General features: G+C 46.6%; 1 protein-coding gene across 3 annotated transcripts in view; it reads right to left on the bottom strand.

Moving 5' to 3' along the window:
- Positions 1-25,050, bottom strand: part of NELL1 (neural EGFL like 1) — a 1,344,875-nt gene that overhangs the window by 954,817 nt on the left and 365,008 nt on the right. For all 3 annotated transcript variants that reach the window (XM_063946373.1, XM_063946374.1, XM_063946375.1), the window contains exon 5: positions 15,218-15,314. In XM_063946373.1, coding sequence (XP_063802443.1) covers positions 15,218-15,314 — 97 coding nt within the window. The remainder of the gene's footprint in view (positions 1-15,217; positions 15,315-25,050) is intronic.

The following is a 25,050-nucleotide window of genomic DNA, read 5'->3' on the forward strand; positions in this document are numbered from 1 at the left end:
TTATGTGACAAAGCAGCCAAATCTGACACACGCCTAGCCGAAGCCAAGGCTAATAGCATGACCACCTTCCACGTGAGATATTTCAACTCCACCGTTTTAAGTGGTTCAAACCCAGTGGGATTTCAGGAAACTCAACACCACGTTAAGATCCCAAGGTGCCACTGGAGGCACAAAAGGAGGCTGAATATGCAGCACTCCCTTTATAAACGTCTAAACTTCAGGAAGAGAAGCCAGCTCCTTTTGAAAGAAAATGGATAGGGCCGAAATCTGGGCCTTAATGGAACCCAATTTTAGGCCCAAATTCACTCCGGACTGTAGGAAGTGAAGGAAACGGCCCAGCTGGAATTCCTCCGTAGGAGCATTCCTGGCCTCACAGCAATAAACATATTTTCGCCATATACAGTGATAATGTTGAGCTGTCACGTCCTTCCTAGCCTTTATCAGCGTAGGAATGACCTCATCCAGAATGCCTTCTCTGCTAGGATCCGGCATTCAACCGCCATGTCGTCAAACGCAGTCGCGGTAAGTCTTGGAACAGACAGGGCCCCCGTTGCAACAGGTCCTGTCTTATAGGAAGAGGCCATGGGTCCTCTGTGAGCATTTCTTGCAGATTTGGATACCAAGTCCTTCGTGGCCAATCTGGAACAATGAGGATTGTTCTCACTCCTCTTTTTCTTATTATCCTCAGCACCTTGGGTATGAGAGGAAGAGGAGGAAATACATAGACCGACTGGAACACCCACGGTGTCACCAGGGCGTCCACAGCTACCGCCTGAAGGTCTCTTGACCTGGCGCAATACCTCTGTAGCTTTTTGTTGAGGCAGGATGCCATCATGTCCACCTGTGGCAGATCCCACCGACTTGTAATCTGTGCGAAGATTTCCTGATGAAGTCCCCACTCTCCCGGGTGGAGGTCATGTCTGCTGATGAAGTCTGCTTCCCAGTTGTCCACTCCCGGGACGAACACTGCTGACAGTGCGCTTACGTGATTCTCCGCCCAGCGAAGAATTCTGGTGGCTTCGCCATCGCCACCCTGCTCCTTGTGCCGCCTTGTCGGTTTACATGAGCCGCTGCTGTGATGTTGTCTGACTGAATCAGAACCGGATGGTCGCGAAGCAGGGTCTCCGCTTGACGTAGGGCGTTGTATATGGCCCTTAGTTCCAGGATGTTGATGTGAAGGCAAGTCTCCTGACTTGACCACAGACCTTGGAAATTTCTTCCCTGTGTGACTGCTCCCCAACCTCGGAGGCTTGCATCCGTGGTCACCAGGACCCAGTCCTGAATGCCGAATCTGCGGCCCTCGAGAAGGTGAGCACTCTGCAGCCACCACAGGAGTGATACCCTGGCCCTGGGGGATAGGGTGATTAACCGATGCATCTGAAGATGTCATCCGGTCTACTTGTCCAGTAAGTCCCATTGAAAGGTCCTCGCATGGAACCTGCCGAAGGAAATGGCCTCGTATGATGCCACCATCTTTCCCAGGACTCGAGTGCAGTGATGCACTGACACCTGTTTTGGTTTTAATAGGTTCCGACCAGTGTCCTGAATTCCTGAGCTCTCTCTATCGGGAGATAAACCCTTTTCTGGTCTTTGTCTAGAATCATGCCCAGGAAAGGCAGACAAGTCGTAGGAACCAACTGCGACTTTGGAATATTTAGAATCCAGCCGTGTTGCCGTTACACTTCCAGAGAAAGTGCTACGCTGATCAGTAACTGCTCTCTTGATCCCGATTTTATGAGGAGATCGTCCAAGTATGGGATAATTGCGACCCCTTGCTTCCGCAGGAGTACCATCATTTCCGCCATTACCTTGGGAAATATTCTCGGTGCCGTGGAGAGACCAAACGGCAACGTCTGAAATTGGTAATGATGACAATCCTGTACCACAAATCTAAGGTACGCCTGATGAGGTGGATAAATGGGGACATGAAGGTATGCATCCTTTATGTCCAGAGACACTATAAAATCCCCCCTTCCAGGCTTGCGACGACCGCTCTCAGCGATTCCATCTTGAACCTGAACCTTTTCAGGTATATGTTCAGGGATTTTAAATTCAATATGGGTCTGACCGAACCGTCCGGTGTCGGTACTACTAACATGGTCGAATAATAACCCCCTCCTTGTTGAAGGAGGGGAACCTTGACCACCACCTGTTGAAGATACAATTTGTGAATTGCAGTTAACACTATTTCCCTCTCGTGGGGGGATGCTGGCAGGGCCGATTTGAGGTATCGGTGAGGGGGCATCTCTTCGAATTCCAGCTTGTATCCCTGAGACACAATATCTATTGCCCAGGGATCCAACTGGGAGTGAACCCACTTGTGGCTGAAATTTTGAAGACGTGCCACCACCGGGCCTAGCTCCGCCTGTGGAGCCCCAGCGTCATGCGGTAGATTTTGTAGAGGCCGGGGAGGACTTCTGTTCCTTGGAACTAGCTGTGTTGTGCAGCTTCTTTCCTCTGCCCCTGCCTCTGGCAAGAAAGGACGCACCTCGGACTTTGTTTCTTTGTGATCGAAAGGACTGCATTTGATAATGTCGTGCTTTCTTAGGCTGTGCGGGAATATAAGGCAAAAGATCAGAATTACCAGCTATAGCTGTGGAGACCAGGTCCGAGATCCCTTCTCCACACAATTCCTCAGCCTTGTAAGGTAAACCTTCCATATGCCTCTTTAGTCGGCATCACCTGTCCATTGTATGTTCCACAGGACACGGCTAGCAGAAATCAACATAGCGTTGACTCTAGAACCCAGTAGACTAATGTCTCTTTGGGCATGTTTTATATATATATATAAGACAGCATCTTCTATATATATCTATCTATATCTATCTATATCTATATATCTATATATCTATATATCTATCTATCTATATCATACTTACCTACATTTTATTTCTACTCTCCGGGAGAAGCCCGGAGAGGAGACGCTGCAGTGTCTTCGGGGGGCGGGGCTGGGCTGTGACATCACCAAGCCCCGCCCCCGCATCGGGAAATGCCGCGATTTGCGGGTCCGCGGGAAGGGGGCGGGGCAAAAATGACACAATTTGCGTAATTTTAACCCCTTCTCCACCCGACGGACCCGCGAATGCGGGAGGTTATCTCTCCATCCTGCTCGCATCACTAGGGTGCGAGCAGGATGCGGGAGACCTGCCCACTCTTCCGGGGGTGCGGGGGGCTACCCCAAAAAACGGGAGCCTCCCGCAGCTTCCGGGAGAGTAGGTAAGTATGATATATATACATATATATATATATATATATATACATACTAGGGTCTCAATCTCTGCTGATAAGGTATCTGTCCACGCTGCTACAGCACTATAAACCCATGCCGACACAATCGCCGGTCTGAGTAGTGTACCAGCATGTGTGTAAATGGACTTCAAAGTACTTTTACTGCATGCTATCTGCAGGATCCCTGAGGATAGCTGTTAAGTCAGCGCTACCTTTTGGGTAAACGTGACAAGCTTTGTCCACCCTAGGGGAAGATTCCCATCGTATCCTGGCCCTAGTAGGGAAAGGATACTGCCTGAGAATTCTTTGTGGGAAACTGCAGTCTCTTGTCTGGCGATTCCTGCTCTTTTTCTTCATGAGAGGAGGGAAATTTACCTCAGCTTTCTTCCCCTTAAACATGTGTACCCTCGTGTCAGGGACAGATGAGTCATCAGTGATATGCAAATCATCTTTTATTACAATAATCATATATTGAATACTTTCCTGCCATTTTGGCTGTAACTTTGCATTATCGTAGTCGACACTGGAGTCAGACTCCGTGTCGATATCAGTGTCTATTATTTTGGATAGTGAGCATTGTGAGACTCTGAAGGTCTCTGCGACATAGGGACAGACATGGGTAGATTCCCTGTCTGTTCTCTAATCTTTTGTGCAATAAATTTACCTTAGCACTTAATTTCACATATCCAAACAGGTGTCGGCGTTGTCGACGGAGACACCACTCACAAACACATTTGCTCCATCTCCTCCTTAGGGGAGCCTTTTACCTCAGACATGTCGACACACACATACCGACACACCACACACTCAGGGAATGCTCATCTGAAGATAATTCCCCCACAAGGCCCTTTGGAGAGACAGAGAGAGAGTATGCCAGAACACACCCCAGCGCTATATGACCCAGGAAAAAACACAGCAATTTAATTTTTACCCAGTAGCGCTGTTATTATCTGCGCCGAATTATGTGCCCCCCCCCTCTTCTTTAAAACCCTCTCTTCTACCGTGGTATAAGCAGGGGAGAGACCGGGGAGCTTCCTCTCTGCAGTGCTATGGAGAAAAAACATGGCGCTGGTGAGTGCTGAGGGAGAAGCCCCGCCCCCTCGACGGCGGGCTTCTGTCCCGCTAAAAGTGTAAAATTGGCGGGGGCTCCTGCATATATACAGTGTCCAGCTGTATGTATGCTCCTTTTGCCAAATAAGAGGTTTATATTGCTACCCAGGGCGCCCCCCCCTGCGCCCTGCACCCTTACAGTGACCGGAGTATGTGAGGTGTGTGAGAGCAATGGCGCACAGCTGCAGTGCTGTGCGTTACCCTCAGTGAAGACCACGGAGTCTTCTGCCGCCTGTGAAGTCTTCTTTGCTTCTCATACTCACCCGGCTTCTGTCTTCCGGCTCTGCGAGGGGGACGGCGGCGCGGATCTGGGATCGGACGGCGAGGGTGAGATCCTGCGTACGATCCCTCTGGAGCTAATGGTGTCCAGTAGCCTAAGAAGCAGGACCTAGCTTCAGAGAGTAGGGCTGCTTCTCTCCCCTCAGTCCCACGATGCAGGGAGTCTGTTGCCAGCAGAGCTCCCTGAAAATAAAAACCTAACAAAATACTTTCTCTCAGCAATCTCAGCAGAGCTCACTGAAAAGCACCCAGCTCGTCTGGGCACAGTATCAAACTGAGGTCTGGAGGAGGGGCATAGAAGGAGGAGCCAGTGCACACCAGAACCTAAATTCTTTCTTAAAGTGCCCATGTCTCCTGCGGAGCCCGTCTATCCCAATGGTCCTTACGGAGTCCCCAGCATCCACTAGGACGTTAGAGAAAAGACAATTGTCCATAGAGTTCAACCTATTTGTGGTCTCCTATGCACGATTTTGTATAAAATTTTGACTGAAGTTGATGACTGCCGTTACGTTTTACCCCTCTTTTTTACAATAGCCATAGTGCATGACTATGCACCGTAACCCTGGATATCCTTATCCATGAGGAATTTATCTAACCCATTCTTAAAGGTGTTGACTGAGTCGGCCATTACAACTCCCTCAGGCAGGGAATTCCAAACACGTATCGTCCTTACCGTAAAAAAGCCTTTACGCCGTATTGTGCGGAGTCTCCTCTCCTTTAACCTGAGTGAGTGTCCACGAGTTCTCGGTGTTGATCTAACTAAAAACAGGTCCTGCGCAAGATCTGTATATTGTCCCCTTATTTATTTGTAAATGTTGATCATGTCCCCTCTTAATCTCCTCTTTTCCAGTGTAAACATGCCTAGTCTTGCAAGCCTTTCCTCGTATTCCAGCATCTGCATACCCTTAATTAGTTTGGTCGCCCGTCTCTGAACCTTTTCTGGCTCCAGGATATCCTTTTTGTAGTAAGGTGCCCAGAATTGTACACAGTATTCAAGGTGTGGCCTCACAAGTGATTTATATAAAGGGAGTATAATACTCTCGTCCCTAGCATCAATTCCCCGTTTTATGCATGCTAATATCTTATTAGCCTTCTTTGCTGCAGTCCTACTTTGGGTACTACTGCTTAGTATCTACAGGTGACCTGCAAAACATGAAACGTGTGGTGTCCTGAGGACCGTGTTTGAGAACCTGTGCTCTAATTAACACAGTTTCACGGTTTAAGCCAAGATAATTTTTAACAGTAAAATTATCAAATGTAATAATAATATACACGTATTCTTCTAAATGCATGGAATAATGGTTATACTGTGAAATTGCGCATGGGGAATGCAAAACATAATGAGAATAAATAGAGGCGCATTCTCTGCAGAAAGGAACAGTGTTGTTTGCAGAAAGTTTGTAATCTGTAATTAATTATCCAGAAATGTGTAATATTTGGCGCTATAGGTAATCATCGTATTTACTATACAAAACTCTGGGTCGGAGTCAGATATTTTAGCAATGCAGATATTTACGGAGTTGAGCAATTATCAGTCGCACTGCGTAGTCGTCGTGTCACAATGCGCATGCATCAAGATACCTCAGTGATTCCGCTTGCAGTTAAGATTTTTCGCAAGTAATTGACAGTCAGGGACCGTTTGGGGAAGGCAAAGAGGGGCAGAGGTAAAAATGCGGGCTTGTTGCAGCCGTTTTCAGGGCGTGTCTCTGCCTACAGCTGCGATCCTGTATGCAAGAAACATGGCGTCAATGTCCGTTCCTGCGGCCATGCTGTGCGACCTGATGATTACTCAAGGAGTCCATTATTGCAGAATCTGCGACCACTGCAAGCAGTTGCTTGGATCTGCGAGACGCCAGGGGGCTTCTCAATTTATTATGCAGGGGGCTGCAGCATTCGAATATTTTCACGCATCCCCTGCATGCAGGATCGCAGCTGCGAATGCATTAGCAAATAAGGCCCCTATATGTCTTTGCTGTACATGTAGAGCAGGCATTCACAACCTCAGTCCTCAAGTCACACCAACGGTGCAGGTTTTCGGGATATCCAGGCTTCAGCACTGATGCTTAAAACAAAATAACTGAGGAACTAATTAAGTCACCTTTGCTGAAACATGGACATCACTAAAACCTGAACTGTTCTTTTTCCTTGAGGACCGAGGTTGAGCATGCTTGTTAGCTATGGCATATGGTACGTTGCATCTGGCTCTGAACGAAACGCTGCTCTAGTTATCAGGTTGCGACCACACAATGAATGAACCACCCACTGTTCTTCTGCCCATCAAAGATTCCACCAAGGACTTGACGCCCCACCAGTAGACCCTCGGTTACCGATTACTTCCACAGGGAGTGCTAGTAGGGTATAGAAATCACAGATTGCATGCACTCATACAATAAAGAGGCTCTTACTCATTCTCAATGGCTTTTCTTATCATTGATTGACTAATCCCATCACACTGCTGAAACAGCAGTTTTCCTGCCTGTCCATTAATATAAGCAGGACTCCAGGCCTGCAGTCCATTGTGCCGCGATGATTGTAGGGGGAGCTTTGTTCTGCTATCAGAATACGGGGTAAGCAATGGATAAGGGAATAACAATCATAGATGTTCTGTAATATAACTACTCGGGCATCTAGGAAGGGAACGGAGCATCAAAGAGGCAGCTTTCTAATTAAATATATGGACATAAATAAAACAGTCTCAGAACCTGTTTTTTAGCCGGTTTTTAATGTGAGTGGCTGGAAATTGCTGCCTGTTTGATTCTCTACTGCAAAATGTTTTCTTGTGGGGGTCGTTCTGCTGTTCGGCAATCGTTGCTTTAGAACAAAGGCAGAGGAAGATATTTCATCTCCTACTGAAGCGTCTACACTTTTGTTAACAGATTCCGCCTCCTTTTATGATAGCGAGATAAAACAGATTGAAAATAAGCAGAAAACACAACAGCATCTTAATACGGTAATGTGGAGAAAATAACAAGCGCCGGGGACCCAATAAATTGCCCGGTCTTCTAGGCGATAAGAAATTTATGTCTGGAAGACAAAGATTTCTTGTGTTCCCCTAACTGCTATGGCGTTCTGGCTGAGTCCTGATTACACCATAGAACAGAAGGCGTCTGCTCCGTGCTAAAACATTAAAAGAAAATGTCTCAGACTGCATGGGGAGGTCCCGCTGTGGGTGTAAGTACCTCGCCGGGGAGGCCGATCCTTATGGATCTGATAGAGCAATAGCTGGCGACAGACATGGGGTATGCTGGGATATAGGAGGCACTTGTCACATGTTTGTTCTAGAACTTTTTGCCTCCACATATACAGCAAGAAATAGGACTGCTTATACTGGCATCAATAGCATTTTGTTTTATACTTTATTTTCACACTTTTTTTTTGTACAAAAACAAAACAAAACAGTATAACTTATGATACAGAAATATAAACATATTAATTATTGCAAAACAAATACAGGGCCAATGTATCAATGAGTTTTAAACAGCTAAAACTCATTGCGTATGATGAATGTTGCGCCAGCCAGTCAGCTCCCAACTGTCATTATTCACACACACACACACACACACACACACACACACACACACACACACACACACACACACACACCAGTTGGAAGCTGATTGGCTGAAACACCATTTATCATACGCAAGAAGTTTTAAATAGCTAAAACTCGTCGATACATGGGCCCCACAGTAAGAAATCAATACAGAATAGAAACATTAAAGGTAGTAAGTTACAAAATATACCAAAAAGACAACAACAAAATGTCTAAGGGATGGCATGTAGCTTAGATCAGCCCCCGTCTCGCCCGATCAATACCAACCCCTTCCCTGATTGGCCCGCTGCATAGCCCCGCCCACATCACACTGTTCAGTCATCTTCCCCTCTCTTCCACAATAGGCAATTGACGATCTCATATCATTGATGGAAAGCACAGGTGGATCCGTCAGCAATAAGGGGCATATTTACCACAATCTAGATCTGCGGATGGGATAAATTCACATTGTGATATCTGAACACATCAAGAATGTATCAAATACTGCACGCAGGGACAGAGCTTGCGAGAACGGTAAATCCTCTGCCTGTACTTCTCAGGGTATTTTTCACAAATGCAGATGCCCCATGCCAACCATCCCCCCCCCCCCCCCCCCCCCCACCCCCCTGCAATACTCCGCTAAGCTAACATCCAGGACCAAGGTGATCTCTGACCCCGGTCATCTGACCCTGTGGCCCCAGTCATCTGACCCTGTGGCCCCCAGTCACCTGACCCTGTGGCCCCCAGTCACCTGACCCTGTGGCCCCCAGTCACCTGACCCTGTGGCCCCCACTCACCTGACCCTGTGGCCCCCACTCACCTGACCCTGTGGCCCCAGTCATCTGATCCCGGGCATCTGATCCTGTGCTCCTGCTCTCTGACCCTGGTCATATGATCCTGTGCCCCCATTCTCCTCCCCCCGGTCATCTGATCCTGTGCTCCTGCTCTCTGACCCCGGTCATCTGATCCTGCCCCGCCCACCATATAACGCTCAGTCTGTGACTTCCTGCTGCCTCCATTCCCCTCCTCACATCATGTCACTGCCCCTGTCACATGCTGCCCTGTCCTCACTGACACATCACTCATCTCCTGATATACTCTGTGCTGCTGGGGACCCTGCTCCTCCCACTATATAACTCTCAGTCTGTGGCTTCCTGCTGTCTCCATTCCCTTCCTCACATCATGTCACTGCCCCTGTCACATGCAGCCCTGTCCTCACTGACTCATCACTCATCTCCTGATATACTCTGTGCTTCTGGGTCTTCATGCTGCCTTCATTCCCCTTCTCACATCATGTCACTACCCTGTCACATGCAGCCCTGTCCTCACTGACACATCACTCATCTCCTGATATACTCTGTGCTGCTGCGAGACCCTGCTCCTCCCACTATATAACTCACAGTATGTGGCTTTCCGCTGCCTCCATTCTCCTCCTCACATCATGTCACTGCCCCCGTCACATGCAGCCCTGTCCTCACTGACACATCACTCATCTCCTGATATACTCTGTACTGCTGGGGAACCTGCTCCTCCAACTGTATAACTCTCAGTCTGTGGCTTCCCACTGCCACCATTCCCCTCCTCACATGTCACTGCCCCTGTCCTCACTGACACATCACTGGAAACAAAACTATTGCTCGGCGCCTATTCAGAATGCAAGGGACAAGTACAAGACAGATGTAGACTTCTGTGATATTTTATTTACATCTTAAAAAGACAGATAAAAAACAAGTGAAATAGGCATTTACAATGGGCCGCCCAGATGGGCCACCACTTTATTTTTTTGCCATCAAATTCTATTTTTTTGCCATTGAATTCCAATTTTTTTTCCGTGTAACTAGCAGATTAGGGAGTATCCAGCTGCTTCTAAATTGCTAATGAGTCAATATATTAATTTTCCAGCATTCAGTAAGCAGACCGAACTGCACGAGGAATAAAATACAGATCCAAGTATGGGGAAGGAGGAAATGTGCGACACTTGGTGACGATTGACATATGTTCACCATCTGTAAGTGATGGAAGCACAGGAGGTAAAACAACCACACATGTGCTCTATAAAATGTGTCATCAATTCTGCTTTGCCCCGATAACTCATACGCTTTAGCAGACACGCGGGGCGATGGGGGGGGGGGGGGCCTGAAAATAGGAAACACAGGAACTATTTGATATTTCATCTGCATGACGGGAACGCAGAAAGCCTTTTCTCATCGGTTCTGTATGGAATACATTAAGGGGGAAACTGAAAGAGAATCCGGCGGTCTTCGTAGTGGGAATTCATGACAATTTTGCAACAAACGTTTCCATCACATGACCACTTAACTCTAAGGAATGATGTTTTGATGCGAATCCCCCCCATCTGCCCCAAGGTGTGGCCTTGATGCTTACACAGATGGCATATAACAGAGACCGGACTTCGTCCATGTTAATAAATCTTATCGTGCAGTGAGCGCGGATATATCTACAGCTAAATTAAACATTGCAGAAACGTATAGATGGACTTACCCCATCTCACGTCAGTGCAACCAATTTTTTCTAATTACCATTAAAGGGCCGCTACAGAAAGCCAGTCTAATCATGAAAGCACATTTTGCACGTTTTTGTTCATTAGTCATTAAGATACATGTAGTATAATGTAGATAGTCCGCCCCGCGTAGAAGCCGTGTCTCCCCGTTCCCTCATGCCGCCATAATGGCCGTCGACCCGCTAACCGGAACGCCGGCTTAGTACTCACCACTCTTCTATCTTCTGACTCTGTTAGGGGTGGTGGCGTGCTGCAGGAATGTACGCTCGCCGTGGTGGGGCTTGCTAATCGTTCCCTCAGGAGCTAGCGTCCTGTCAGCGGGGAGCGGGACCATTAACCCTTGGGGGGGGGTGAGGGGGGCAACCCCACTAAGTCCCACGAAGCAGGCAGGCTGGTGCCATCCAGTCCTGCCTGAAAATAAAATTAGAAAATAAATGCAGAACACTCTTCAGGAGCTTCCAGAGACGTGACCGGCTCCTCTGGGCACATTTTCTAAACTGAGTCTTGTAGGAGGGGCATAGAGGGGAGGAGCCAGCACGCACATTCAAACTTCTATAGTGCCCATGGCTCCTAGTTGACCCGTCTATACCCCATGGTACTAAATGGATTCACAGTATCCCCTAGGACGCAAGAGAAATCACCAGCTATGACGATTTTTGGAAACTATTAAAGATTTACAGGTGAGTTCTTTGGTATTTAGAAATCATTAAATGGGAAGCAAAGGAATCCCCTACACCCCATCTATCGGAGCTCCCAATGTTCCATGTCCGCTAACCTCGTATTTGGAAGGCTCTTGCCCCCATAAGTGCTGCATGGAGTCTTCAGGGTGTATTTACTAATCCTTGGAGAGAGATAGTGGATGGAGATAAAGTACCAGCCAATAAGCTCCTGTCAATTTTCAAACCCAGCCTGTGACATGGCAGTTAGGAGCTGATTGGCTGGTACTTTGGGGTCTATTCATAAAGCAGTGAAAAGTGTGGAGAAGTGAGCCAGTGGAGAAGTCGGCCATGGCAACCAATCAGCATTGAAGTAACATTTATAATTTACATACTACACAATTGTACAGAGCAGCTGATTGGTTGCCATGGGCAACTTCTCCACACTTTTCACTGCTTCAAGAATATACCCCTTTATCTCTCTTCAAAGCTTAGTACATAGACCCATAAGAAACTAACACTGGGCTACTGGCACCTTCCCTTCCCATGTTGTGGACACCAGGAGAGAATAAGCAGCTGCCCTAGTGTCAGCACCAACTACTGCTCCATGCGAGAGACCGTGGCGTGTACGGGAAAGCCGTTGTGTAGGGACATAGGGGGTCACTCCGAGTTGATCGCTAGCTAAAAATGTTCGCTGCGCTGCGATTAAGGTAAAAACCGGCACTTCTGCGCATGCGGAGCAGTGCGCACGCGTGACGTACTTTCACAACGGCCGATGTATTTTTACACAAGGTCTAGCAAAGCATTTCAGTCGCACTGCTGGCCGCAGAGTGATTGACATGAAGTGGGCGTTTCTGGGTGCCAACTGATCGTTTCCAGGGAGTGTTCGAAAAAACGCAGGCGTGCCAGGAAAAACGCAGGCGTGGCTGGGCGAACGCAGGGCGTGTTTGTGACGTCAAATCCGGAACTGAATGGTCTGAAGTGATCGCAAGCGCTGAGGTAGGTCTGGAGCTACTCAGAAACTGCACAAAAAAATGTTGCCGCCGCTCTGCGATCCCTTCGTTCGCACTTCTGCTAAGATAAAATACACTCCCAGTGGGAGGCGGCATAGCGTTTGCACGGCTGCTGAAAACAGCTAGCGAGCGATCAACTCAGAATGACCACCATAATCACTACTTTTGGCTGACAGAATAGGTTATCCTATAACCTATTCTAGAACGCTGTACAAATAGAAAGTTGTAATACAGTATATGCAATTCATAGGCACTGCACTGAAAAAAGGACATGATGACCTGAGCTCACACTCACAGGGGATAAATAACATTCTAACAAAGCTTGCGCTAATATACAATGATCGAGATAGCAGAAATGGTATATCAGACAGGTAACAACCACTCCCATACATAAATGTCACTTCAGTATAAAGCCAGTATAAAATGGATAGTAATTAGCCGGTGTTCATAGCAGCAGCCAGTATAGAACATCTGTTACCTAGGAAACTACAAGCCAATCACGTACATTCTGGTTTCTGCACTGTCCCAGGATGATATAACCATGATGTTCTACCCCTCTACATATGTCATGTATGATTATTAAAATAACTACAGTAAACCGTAACTTTACTTTATTGCAGCTGATGATACAGACCATTCTTATTTTCTGAGAGAAATCTTAGGGGCCTATTTATCAAAGGAATGTCCCAAATGGCAAGAATCCCATGGCTGTATTTACGGAGGACCCAGCTGATACTGGTGAAATCCGTAGTGATCCCCCATTTACGATCGGGGCTGCTTAATTACAGAATTTTCCAGGCCCTGGTAGCTGATGGCATTAGCTGCTGTAGTCTAGAGGCTATAGGGGGTAATTCCAAGTTGATCGCAGCAGGAAGTTTGTTAGCAGTTGGACAAAACCATGTGCACTGCAGGGGGGGGGGGGAAGATATAACATGTGCAGAGAGAGTTAGATTTGGGTGGGGTGTGTTCAATCTGCAATCTAAATTGCAGTGTAAAAATAAAGCAGCCAGTATTTACCCTGCACAGAAACAAAATAACCCACCCAAATCTAACTCTCTCTGCACATGTTATATCTGCCCCCCCTGCAGTGCACATGGTTTTGCCCAACTGCTAAAAAATTTCCTGCTGCGATCAACTCGGAATTACCCCCATAGTCCGCAAAAGGTACCAGGAGAGGATCTTTAGGATCTCTCCCTGACACACTCCGCGCAGTATTCCTGATGGAAAAGTGACATCATCGCATCAGCAATCACTCCACTCCTAACACATTATGGGGATGGGCTCTTATCGGTACCCTCTTCATTTTTATTTGCCACTAAAAGTGGTGATGAGACATTTTCATTATCGGGTCCAGATGCCAATAATTAACAAATATGCCCATATACATTATAACAATCTTCCAATCAAATAAATATCACCATTTAGTAACCGATTCACCCTCTGTTATTATACCATTTGACAATTGTCATCAGTATTATCCAGTATCACATACATAAATATATACTGTACATACATACAGGCATGAATGACACCTAACAGGTAATAGCGAAATATTACACATGGCGCAGACCTGCACTGGGGATCTGCGGGAGGTATACAGTACAGAACTGGAAGGATTCCCTTAGGAAGGGACACTTGTGAAAGCTACTACAGGTTGAGTATCCCATATCCAAATATTCCGAAATACGGAATATTCCGAAATACGGACTTTTTTGCGTGAGAGTGAGATAGTGAAACCTTTGTTTTCTGATGGCTCAATGTACACAAACTTTGTTTAATACACACAGTTATTAAAAATATTGTATTAAATGACCTTCAGGCTGTGTATAAGGTGTATATGAAACATAAATACAGAATGTGCTTAGATTTAGGTCCCATCACCATGATATCTCATTATGGAATGCAATTATTCCAAAATACGGAAACATCCGATATCCAAAATACCTCTGGTCCCAAGCATTTTGGATAAGGGATACTCAACCTGTACAATACTGTTACCATTGAATGTTACGGTTCATAAATACTGAATCCTCTGTCCCCCCCTGTCCTCTTTAGATCAGTGTCAGGCCTTGATCAATCCTCTGGGACGGGTGTAGTATGGAAGGTAGATAGTAACTAGGTCGACAGTGTCTAGGTTGACAACTATTGGTCAACAGTAACTAGGTCGGCAGGGTCTAGTCGACAGATCAAAAGGTCGACATGAGTTTTTTTGGGGGGTTTTGGTGTAGTTTTCTTCGTAGAGTGACCGGGAACCCCAATTAGTGCACCGTGTTCGCTCGCCATGCTTCGGGCAGACTACCGTTCCAATGGTAGTCCGCGTGGATCGTTAAGTATGAAAAGGTTAAAAAAAAGAAAAAAATATTGTGAAAAACTCATGTCGACCTTTTGACCTGTCGACCTAGCACATGTCGACCTAGACACTCTGTCGACCTAGTTACTGTCGACCAATAGTGGTCGACCTAGATAGTATCGACCTAGTTACTGTCGACCTAGAGACCGGATCCCTTCTGGGATTAGTCATCGGATAACCAATAGGGCTTGTGCAGTAACAGTTACCGGAAATGTATCCATGAACGGCTTCCCACTTCTTATCACACCATGGGACATATGTATTAAGCCTGGAGAAGTGATAAAGCAGTGAGAAGTGCAAGGTGATAATGCACCAGCCAATCAGTTCCAATATGTAAATTGATAGGAGCTGCTGGTGCGTTACCACCTTCCACTATCACCGCTTTATCACTTCTCCAGGCTTAATACATATGCCTGTAAGTGTTTTGTGTTCCTCATACTGTCCTCTCCTCCGATTCTTTCTATATGATAAAATTGCCTAGTCTCTCGCCAGAAAGGAAAGGTGCCGGTCTGCCGGCTACGGGATTACCTTAAAGAAGCCATGTTTCCTATTGCGCTGTCCGAGCCATACGCTGCTCCCTGGCGACAGGTTGGTCTCTGGCGGATCGATCACTCGCTCATAGATCCTGCAACAGAACAAGAAAGTAGTCAGACTCCGGGAACGATCCGTCGTCGTGAAGAATTAGTTGCCAAATATTCAATCTAATGGAAACCATAAAAATCACCTTTGTTGTTCAACATGACGCTACACCGTGTAATGAGGTCATCTGTCGTGTTAATGAAATGTGTCAGGGAGACGGAACCCTTATTGTGATCCCGCACACAGATTTCACAGCAGAGACTTCCCCAGTATGAGGCCATGAGACAGTCAAGATGAAACTCAACTCCGCCAACTTATGCAAAAACCACGCTGCTATAGTATATCTGATGGAACATCCCAAAAACTTGCCCTCTATCTACACCCCTGTCTCAACTCAATCACACTGATTAAATGACTCTGATTCTTGCAATATCCTATAAAGCTAGTTGTGCCCGTAGCTGGATCAGCCATTAGACATCCTGGCCACTTGCCTCTGGCCCAGGGGGCACTAACTGGCCCAAATTTTATATTGATATACTGTATGAGAAGGATGGGAAGGTGTAAAGATGGAACATTTCCACTGTGGGTTATTTATTACATTACAGAACATATTGTCTGCAGTTCTGACACTGTCTATTCTAACTGATTAATGCAACATTATATAGACAGCTCCTGAGACTCTCGAACGCTGGCTGTCACCGCTGACATGTCAGCTCCCCGTCATCCTCTATTCCAGGCTCAGTCTTCATTCCCAGGTAAAGTGGAGCTATCACAGGTAGACCGCAGCCTCCAAGCCCTCTCTCTCAGTGCCACCGACAGCGGCTGTCTCCATTGTGTATATGTTTTTTATTACAGTGCATCACATATTCCGAGTATATAGATTATTTAACCTTCACATCCGGAATAAAATCCAATTACTCATAATGTGCACTGGAGAAAGTGATGGAACGGCGACGTCATTATGGTCACACATGTGAGTTAATAGTTTCTGGGAAATTCTAACACTCAATATACAAACATCACAACATCCATTAAAGTCCTCAGTGTACATTACGGCAGGGGAGAGAGACGTGCACGAGTTTATGGGTAATTTAGCACTTTCCAGGCCAGACCAGAGATTAATAAATGAGTCAGTGTCGTGTCTGTTAGCGCTCGGTATCAGGGCTGGTGTCTGCTGTCAATCAAAACGGCGACATAATATCACCCATTGCTGTAATGCATTAATACAATATCGCCGGGGTAATACAGGCCCGGAGTGGTAAGGGTTAATTTACCACTTCACCAGCCCCGTCTCCGGGGACAGTCACATGTGCCATGAATCTTAAAGCTTGGACCCGGTTTTGATAGGGGGGGGGGGGGGGGGGAGACAACATTTTTTAAATAAATCACTAAATCTTTACAAAATCTAAAATCTGAATTAAACAAAAAAAAACCTTAACCATTCAAATGCAAGAAACAAAGGATTGCCGAAGACACCGCACCTCCGCCGTTCTTAGTGCTTTCCCTCACCGCGTCACGGTGAGTCTATTCCCTGGCAGGTAATCCTTTGATAAATAGTGAGAAGCCGTATCTCCACTGTAAATGGTGAAGAGGTTTTTCTCCATTTGATAGAAAGGTCTTGATATGTTTTATATATATATATATATATATATATATATATATATATATATATATATATATATATATATATATATATATATATATATATATATAGGAAAAAGACAGGCACTCCACTTTCCCAGACTCAACTGCCGCAGGTGCTCAGCTCCAGAAATGACGTAGAGAACAAGGTGAGAGGCACTCCGCGGTCTTGTATAAATAAACAAGCAGATACCACAAGTGGCTTTGCCACTTGTGGTATCTGCTTGTTTATTTATACAAGACCGCGGAGTGCCTCTCACCTTGTTCTCTATATATATATATATATATATATATATATATATATATATATATATATATATATATATATATATATATCTCGATATATAGCAGGACAAATTTATGCGATTGTGAAGATGTCAGAGTATGTACAGTAGTTGGAACCAGCGCCTGATAAAGACTCCATCTTGCCCACGACTCCCCTCCAGCCTAACAACGGGCAATCCGGGCCCCTGGGTACCCACTGGGCAGAACGCAGAGGCCTAAGTTATCTGATAGATGTAGTTGCTGCCAATGAAAAGATCTGACTTAGTGATTAAGTAATTATTACTAGAGATGAGCGGGTTCGGTTTCTCTGAAACCGAACCCGCCAGAACTTCATGTTTTTTTTCACGGGTCCGAGCGACTCGGATCTTCCCGCCTTGCTCGGTTAACCCGAGCGCGCCCGAACGTCATCATGACGCTGTCGGATTCTCGCGAGGCTCGGATTCTATCGCGAGACTCGGATTCTATATAAGGAGCCGCGCGTCGCCGCCATTTTCACACGTGCATTGAGATTGATAGGGAGAGGACGTGGCTGGCGTCCTCTCCGTTTAGAATAGATTAGAGAGACACTTGATTTACTAATTTTGGGGAGCATTAGGAGTACTCAGTACAGTGCAGAGTTTTGCTGATAGTGACCACCAGTTTTATTTATAATCCGTTCTCTGCCTGAAAAAAGCGATACACAGCACACAGTGACTCAGTCACATACCATATCTGTGTGCACTGCTCAGGCTCAGGCCAGTGTGCTGCATCATCTATTATCTATATATAATATTATATATATCTGTCTGACTGCTCAGCTCACACAGCTTATAATTGTGGGGGAGACTGGGGAGCACTACTGCAGTGCCAGTTATAGGTTATAGCAGGAGCCAGGAGTACATAATATATTATATAGTGAGTGACCACCAGACACACAGTGCAGTTTATTTAATATATCCGTTCTCTGCCTGAAAAAAGCGATACACACAGTGACTCAGTCAGTCACATACCATATCTGTGTGCACTGCTCAGGCTCAGGCCAGTGTGCTGCATCATCTATATATATTATATATCTGTCTGACTGCTCAGCTCACACAGCTTATAATTGTGGGGGAGACTGGGGAGCACTACTGCAGTGCCAGTTATAGGTTATAGCAGGAGCCAGGAGTACATAATATTATATTAAAATTAAACAGTGCACACTTTTGCTGCAGGAGTGCCACTGCCAGTGTGACTAGTGACCAGTGACCTGACCACCAGTATATATAATATTAGTAGTATACTATCTCTTTATCAACCAGTCTATATTAGCAGCAGACACAGTACAGTGCGGTAGTTCACGGCTGTGGCTACCTCTGTGTCGGCACTCGACAGCCCGTCCATAATTGTATATACCACCTAACCGTGGTTTTTTTTTCTTTCTTTATACATACATACTAGTTACGAGTATACTATCTCTTTATCAACCAGTCTATATATTAGCAGCAGACACAGTACAGTGCGGTAGTTCACGGCTGTGGCTACCTCTGTGTCGGCACTCGGCAGCCCGTCCATAATTGTATATACCACCTAACCGTGGTTTTTTTTTCTTTCTTTATACATACATACTAGTTACGAGTATACTATCTCTTTATCAACCAGTCTATATATTAGCAGCAGACACAGTACAGTGCGGTAGTTCACGGCTGTGGCTACCTCTGTGTCGGCACTCGGCAGCCCGTCCATAATTGTATATACCACCTAACCGTGGTTTTTTTTTTCTTTCTTTATACATACATACTAGTTACGAGTATACTATCTCTTTATCAACCAGTCTATATATTAGCAGCAGACACAGTACAGTGCGGTAGTTCACGGCTGTGGCTACCTCTGTGTCGGCACTCGGCAGCCCGTCCATAATTGTATATACCACCTAACCGTGGTTTTTTTTTCTTTCTTTATACATACATACTAGTTACGAGTATACTATCTCTTTATCAACCAGTCTATATATTAGCAGCAGACACAGTACAGTGCGGTAGTTCACGGCTGTGGCTACCTCTGTGTCGGCACTCGGCAGCCCGTCCATAATTGTATATACCACCTAACCGTGGTTTTTTTTTCTTTCTTTATACATACATACTAGTTACGAGTATACTATCTCTTTATCAACCAGTCTATATTAGCAGCAGACACAGTACAGTGCGGTAGTTCACGGCTGTGGCTACCTCTGTGTCGGCACTCGGCAGCCCGTCCATAATTGTATACTAGTATCCAATCCATCCATCTCCATTGTTTACCTGAGGTGCCTTTTAGTTGTGCCTATTAAAATATGGAGAACAAAAATGTTGAGGTTCCAAAATTAGGGAAAGATCAAGATCCACTTCCACCTCGTGCTGAAGCTGCTGCCACTAGTCATGGCCGAGACGATGAAATGCCAGCAACGTCGTCTGCCAAGGCCGATGCCCAATGTCATAGTACAGAGCATGTCAAATCCAAAACACCAAATATCAGTAAAAAAAGGACTCCAAAACCTAAAATAAAATTGTCGGAGGAGAAGCGTAAACTTGCCAATATGCCATTTACCACACGGAGTGGCAAGGAACGGCTGAGGCCCTGGCCTATGTTCATGGCTAGTGGTTCAGCTTCACATGAGGATGGAAGCACTCAGCCTCTCGCTAGAAAAATGAAAAGACTCAAGCTGGCAAAAGCAGCACAGCAAAGAACTGTGCATTCTTCGAAATCCCAAATCCACAAGGAGAGTCCAATTGTGTCGGTTGCGATGCCTGACCTTCCCAACACTGGACGTGAAGAGCATGCGCCTTCCACCATTTGCACGCCCCCTGCAAGTGCTGGAAGGAGCACCCGCAGTCCAGTTCCTGATAGTCAGATTGAAGATGTCAGTGTTGAAGTACACCAGGATGAGGAGGATATGGGTGTTGCTGGCGCTGGGGAGGAAATTGACCAGGAGGATTCTGATGGTGAGGTGGTTTGTTTAAGTCAGGCACCCGGGGAGACACCTGTTGTCCGTGGGAGGAATATGGCCGTTGACATGCCAGGTGAAAATACCAAAAAAATCAGCTCTTCGGTGTGGAGGTATTTCACCAGAAATGCGGACAACAGGTGTCAAGCCGTGTGTTCCCTTTGTCAAGCTGTAATAAGTAGGGGTAAGGACGTTAACCACCTCGGAACATCCTCCCTTATACGTCACCTGCAGCGCATTCATAATAAGTCAGTGACAAGTTCAAAAACTTTGGGTGACAGCGGAAGCAGTCCACTGACCAGTAAATCCCTTCCTCTTGTAACCAAGCTCACGCAAACCACCCCACCAACTCCCTCAGTGTCAATTTCCTCCTTCCCCAGGAATGCCAATAGTCCTGCAGGCCATGTCACTGGCAATTCTGACGAGTCCTCTCCTGCCTGGGATTCCTCCGATGCATCCTTGCGTGTAACGCCTACTGCTGCTGGCGCTGCTGTTGTTGCCGCTGGGAGTCGATGGTCATCCCAGAGGGGAAGTCGTAAGCCCACTTGTACTACTTCCAGTAAGCAATTGACTGTTCAACAGTCCTTTGCGAGGAAGATGAAATATCACAGCAGTCATCCTACTGCAAAGCGGATAACTGAGTCCTTGACAACTATGTTGGTGTTAGACGTGCGTCCGGTATCCGCCGTTAGTTCACAGGGAACTAGACAATTTATTGAGGCAGTGTGCCCCCGTTACCAAATACCATCTAGGTTCCACTTCTCTAGGCAGGCGATACCGAGAATGTACACGGACGTCAGAAAAAGACTCACCAGTGTCCTAAAAAATGCAGTTGTACCCAATGTCCACTTAACCACGGACATGTGGACAAGTGGAGCAGGGCAGGGTCAGGACTATATGACTGTGACAGCCCACTGGGTAGATGTATGGACTCCCGCCGCAAGAACAGCAGCGGCGGCACCAGTAGCAGCATCTCGCAAACGCCAACTCTTTCCTAGGCAGGCTACGCTTTGTATCACCGCTTTCCAGAATACGCACACAGCTGAAAACCTCTTACGGCAACTGAGGAAGATCATCGCGGAATGGCTTACCCCAATTGGACTCTCCTGTGGATTTGTGGCATCGGACAACGCCAGCAATATTGTGTGTGCATTAAATATGGGCAAATTCCAGCACGTCCCATGTTTTGCACATACCTTGAATTTGGTGGTGCAGAATTTTTTTAAAAACGACAGGGGCGTGCAAGAGATGCTGTCGGTGGCCAGAAAAATTGCGGGACACTTTCGGCGTACAGGCACCACGTACAGAAGACTGGAGCACCACCAAAAACTACTGAACCTGCCCTGCCATCATCTGAAGCAAGAAGTGGTAACGAGGTGGAATTCAACCCTCTATATGCTTCAGAGGTTGGAGGAGCAGCAAAAGGCCATTCAAGCCTATACAATTGAGCACGATATAGTAGGTGGAATGCACCTGTCTCAAGTGCAGTGGAGAATGATTTCAACGTTGTGCAAGGTTCTGATGCCCTTTGAACTTGCCACACGTGAAGTCAGTTCAGACACTGCCAGCCTGAGTCAGGTCATTCCCCTCATCAGGCTTTTGCAGAAGAAGCTGGAGGCATTGAAGAAGGAGCTAAAAGGGAGCGATTCCGCTAGGCATGTGGGACTTGTGGATGCAGCCCTTAATTCGCTTAACAAGGATTCACGGGTGGTCAATCTGTTGAAATCAGAGCACTACATTTTGGCCACCGTGCTCGATCCTAGATTTAAAGCCTACCTTGGATCTCTCTTTCCGGCAGACATAGGTCTGCTGGGGTTGAAAGACCTGCTGGTGACAAAATTGTCAAGTCAAGCGGAACGCGACCTGTCAACATCTCCTCCTTCACATTCTCCCGCAACTGGGAGTGCGAGGAAAAGGCTCAGAATTCCGAGCCCACCCGCTGGCGGTGATGCAGGGCAGTCTGGAGCGACTGCTGATGCTGACATCTGGTCCGGACTGAAGGACCTGACAACGATTACGGACATGTCGTCTACTGTCACTGCATATGATTCTCTCAACATTGATAGAATGGTGGAGGATTATATGAGTGACCGCATCCAAGTAGGCACGTCACACAGTCCGTACTTATACTGGCAGGAAAAAGAGGCAATTTGGAGGCCCTTGCACAAACTGGCTTTATTCTACCTAAGTTGCCCTCCCACAAGTGTGTACTCCGAAAGAGTGTTTAGTGCCGCCGCTCACCTTGTCAGCAATCGGCGTACGAGGTTACATCCAGAAAATGTGGAGAAGATGATGTTCATTAAAATGAATTATAATCAATTCCTCCGCGGAGACATTGACCAGCAGCAATTGCCTCCACAAAGTACACAGGGAGCTGAGATGGTGGATTCCAGTGGGGACGAATTGATAATCTGTGAGGAGGGGGATGTACACGGTGATATATCGGAGGGTGAAGATGAGGTGGACATCTTGCCTCTGTAGAGCCAGTTTGTGCAAGGAGAGATTAATTGCTTCTTTTTTGGGGGGGGTCCAAACCAACCCGTCATATCAGTCACAGTCGTGTGGCAGACCCTGTCACTGAAATGATGGGTTGGTTAAAGTGTGCATGTCCTGTTTTGTTTATACAACATAAGGGTGGGTGGGAGGGCCCAAGGACAATTCCATCTTGCACCTCTTTTTTCTTTTCTTTTTCTTTGCATCATGTGCTGATTGGGGAGGGTTTTTTGGAAGGGACATCCTGCGTGACACTGCAGTGCCACTCCTAGATGGGCCCGGTGTTTGTGTCGGCCACTAGGGTCGCTAATCTTACTCACACAGCTACCTCATTGCGCCTCTTTTTTTCTTTGCGTCATGAGCTGTTTGGGGAGGGTTTTTTGGAAGGGACATCCTGCGTGACACTGCAGTGCCACTCCTAGATGGGCCCGGTGTTTGTGTCGGCCACTAGGGTCGCTTATCTTACTCACACAGCGACCTCGGTGCAAATTTTAGGACTAAAAATAATATTGTGAGGTGTGAGGTATTCAGAATAGACTGAAAATGAGTGTAAATTATGGTTTTTGAGGTTAATAATACTTTGGGATCAAAATGACCCCCAAATTCTATGATTTAAGCTGTTTTTTAGTGTTTTTTGAAAAAAACACCCGAATCCAAAACACACCCGAATCCGACAAAAAAAATTCGGTGAGGTTTTGCCAAAACGCGTTCGAACCCAAAACACGGCCGCGGAACCGAACCCAAAACCAAAACCCGAAAAATTTCAGGCGCTCATCTCTAATTATTACACCAGTAGCTTCAACTACTGAACCTTTTATACTGAAATACTTTCTTAGCAGATAAATTAGGAAACACTGGCTCCTGTTTACTGGACTTCTCTGATAGATCACTGGGCTGCAGACAAAAAGATTCTCAAACAGATCAGCCGACAGCCACCTACTGTATAAATATAGAACAATTCCCTTCTGTACTGCGGCTGTATACGGCGGGTGTTGTTATATTTGTTCTCTCAGAGTACTGAAAGGGTTTCTCTCTCCTCCCTGCAGCTTTGTGTAGTCTACTAACAAACGCTCCCACGGAACTATATTCCATTGTACTGAGCAGTTCCTGCAGGCAACCTCATACCTCCCGAGTCCCAACTGTCCTGATTTGCACACACAGATAGAGGAGGGTTTATACAGAAGTGGACAGAGCAGGAGTCCTGATTCCCATGACCAAATGTTGGTTGCACGGGCAACTATGGTGGCCAATCCCGGGATCGGGATCGGGGTCGGCGGGATCCCGGGATTTAGGCCCAAAAATGGCCGGGATTCAATCCCGGGATTGGAAGCTCCAATCCCGGGGATTGAGGGATCAGCGTTCAGCGTCCACAGGACGCTCAAACGTTGCCCGGCTTCCTGCTTCCGGGTCCCCAGCGCAGCGTGACAGGTCACGCTGCGCTGTTAGCTGCTGCTGGGAGACACCAGCAGCATTCACATGATGTTTCCCGACCCCGGTGAGTTATATGTGCGGGGCGGGGTGGGGCGAGGGGGCGGCGACCTAGGTAAAAGCCAATCCCGGGTATCCCGGGAATCCCGGGATTGGCCATTTTTCAATCCCGATACCCGGGATTGAAAAAATGGCCCGGGATTGGCTTCCCTACGGGCAACGCTCATCAGATTGGGTGTGTACAGGTCTCCTTGCCTGCCGACATTAGGGACAATCCATTTAGGGACTTGGTGCAGAGGGTTCCGTACAATATCTCAGTAGTCAGGATGACGACTTTGAAGATTACAACCCCCACCATCCCCTACCCTAACCCTCCGGAGTTGGTGGCTATGGCTAACCCTCAGGGGTGGCGGCTAGGGCTGACCCTCAGGGGTGGCGGCAATGGCTAACCCCCCTGGCGCCTAACCCTAACCCCTCCACTCCCCGGGCTCTGGCATACTCCCCGACACTTCCCTTTGGGATGTCGGCGGTCTTCTGACATCGGTCACCAGAGTGGTGTCAGGATTCCGACGTCGGTCAAGTAACTGCCGGCATCCTATCCATCACGATGCTAACCGCATCCCGGTTTAAAACCTCTTGCTAATGCCCGCTAAAGACAAATTAGGAATTTGGAAGTTCTCCTTTAGATTAACTGGGCCAATAATTATATGTTATTTTGGGGGGTTTAAAAATATAGCCACAAATTACCCCAAAGTCAGCTTTTTCGTTACATTATGCACGGCAAATTTAATTAAATTTATTTAACCACAAAACGACTTGCTTTTGATAATTTTTTTGAGAGAATGAAAAGTTGTCTCAAATGATCCCAAAAGCATTTTACTCCGCTTACTGCATTTTTCATTTCATTCTTTTGTAATTTAACACAATCGTAATTTACTTTAAAAAAATGCACAAATCAACCATTTGACACCTTTTAAAAGCGTCCAGTGCTTTC

This window comes from Pseudophryne corroboree, chromosome 11, assembly GCF_028390025.1.
Source record: "Pseudophryne corroboree isolate aPseCor3 chromosome 11, aPseCor3.hap2, whole genome shotgun sequence".
In the NCBI taxonomy this organism is placed as follows: Eukaryota; Metazoa; Chordata; class Amphibia; order Anura; family Myobatrachidae; genus Pseudophryne; species Pseudophryne corroboree.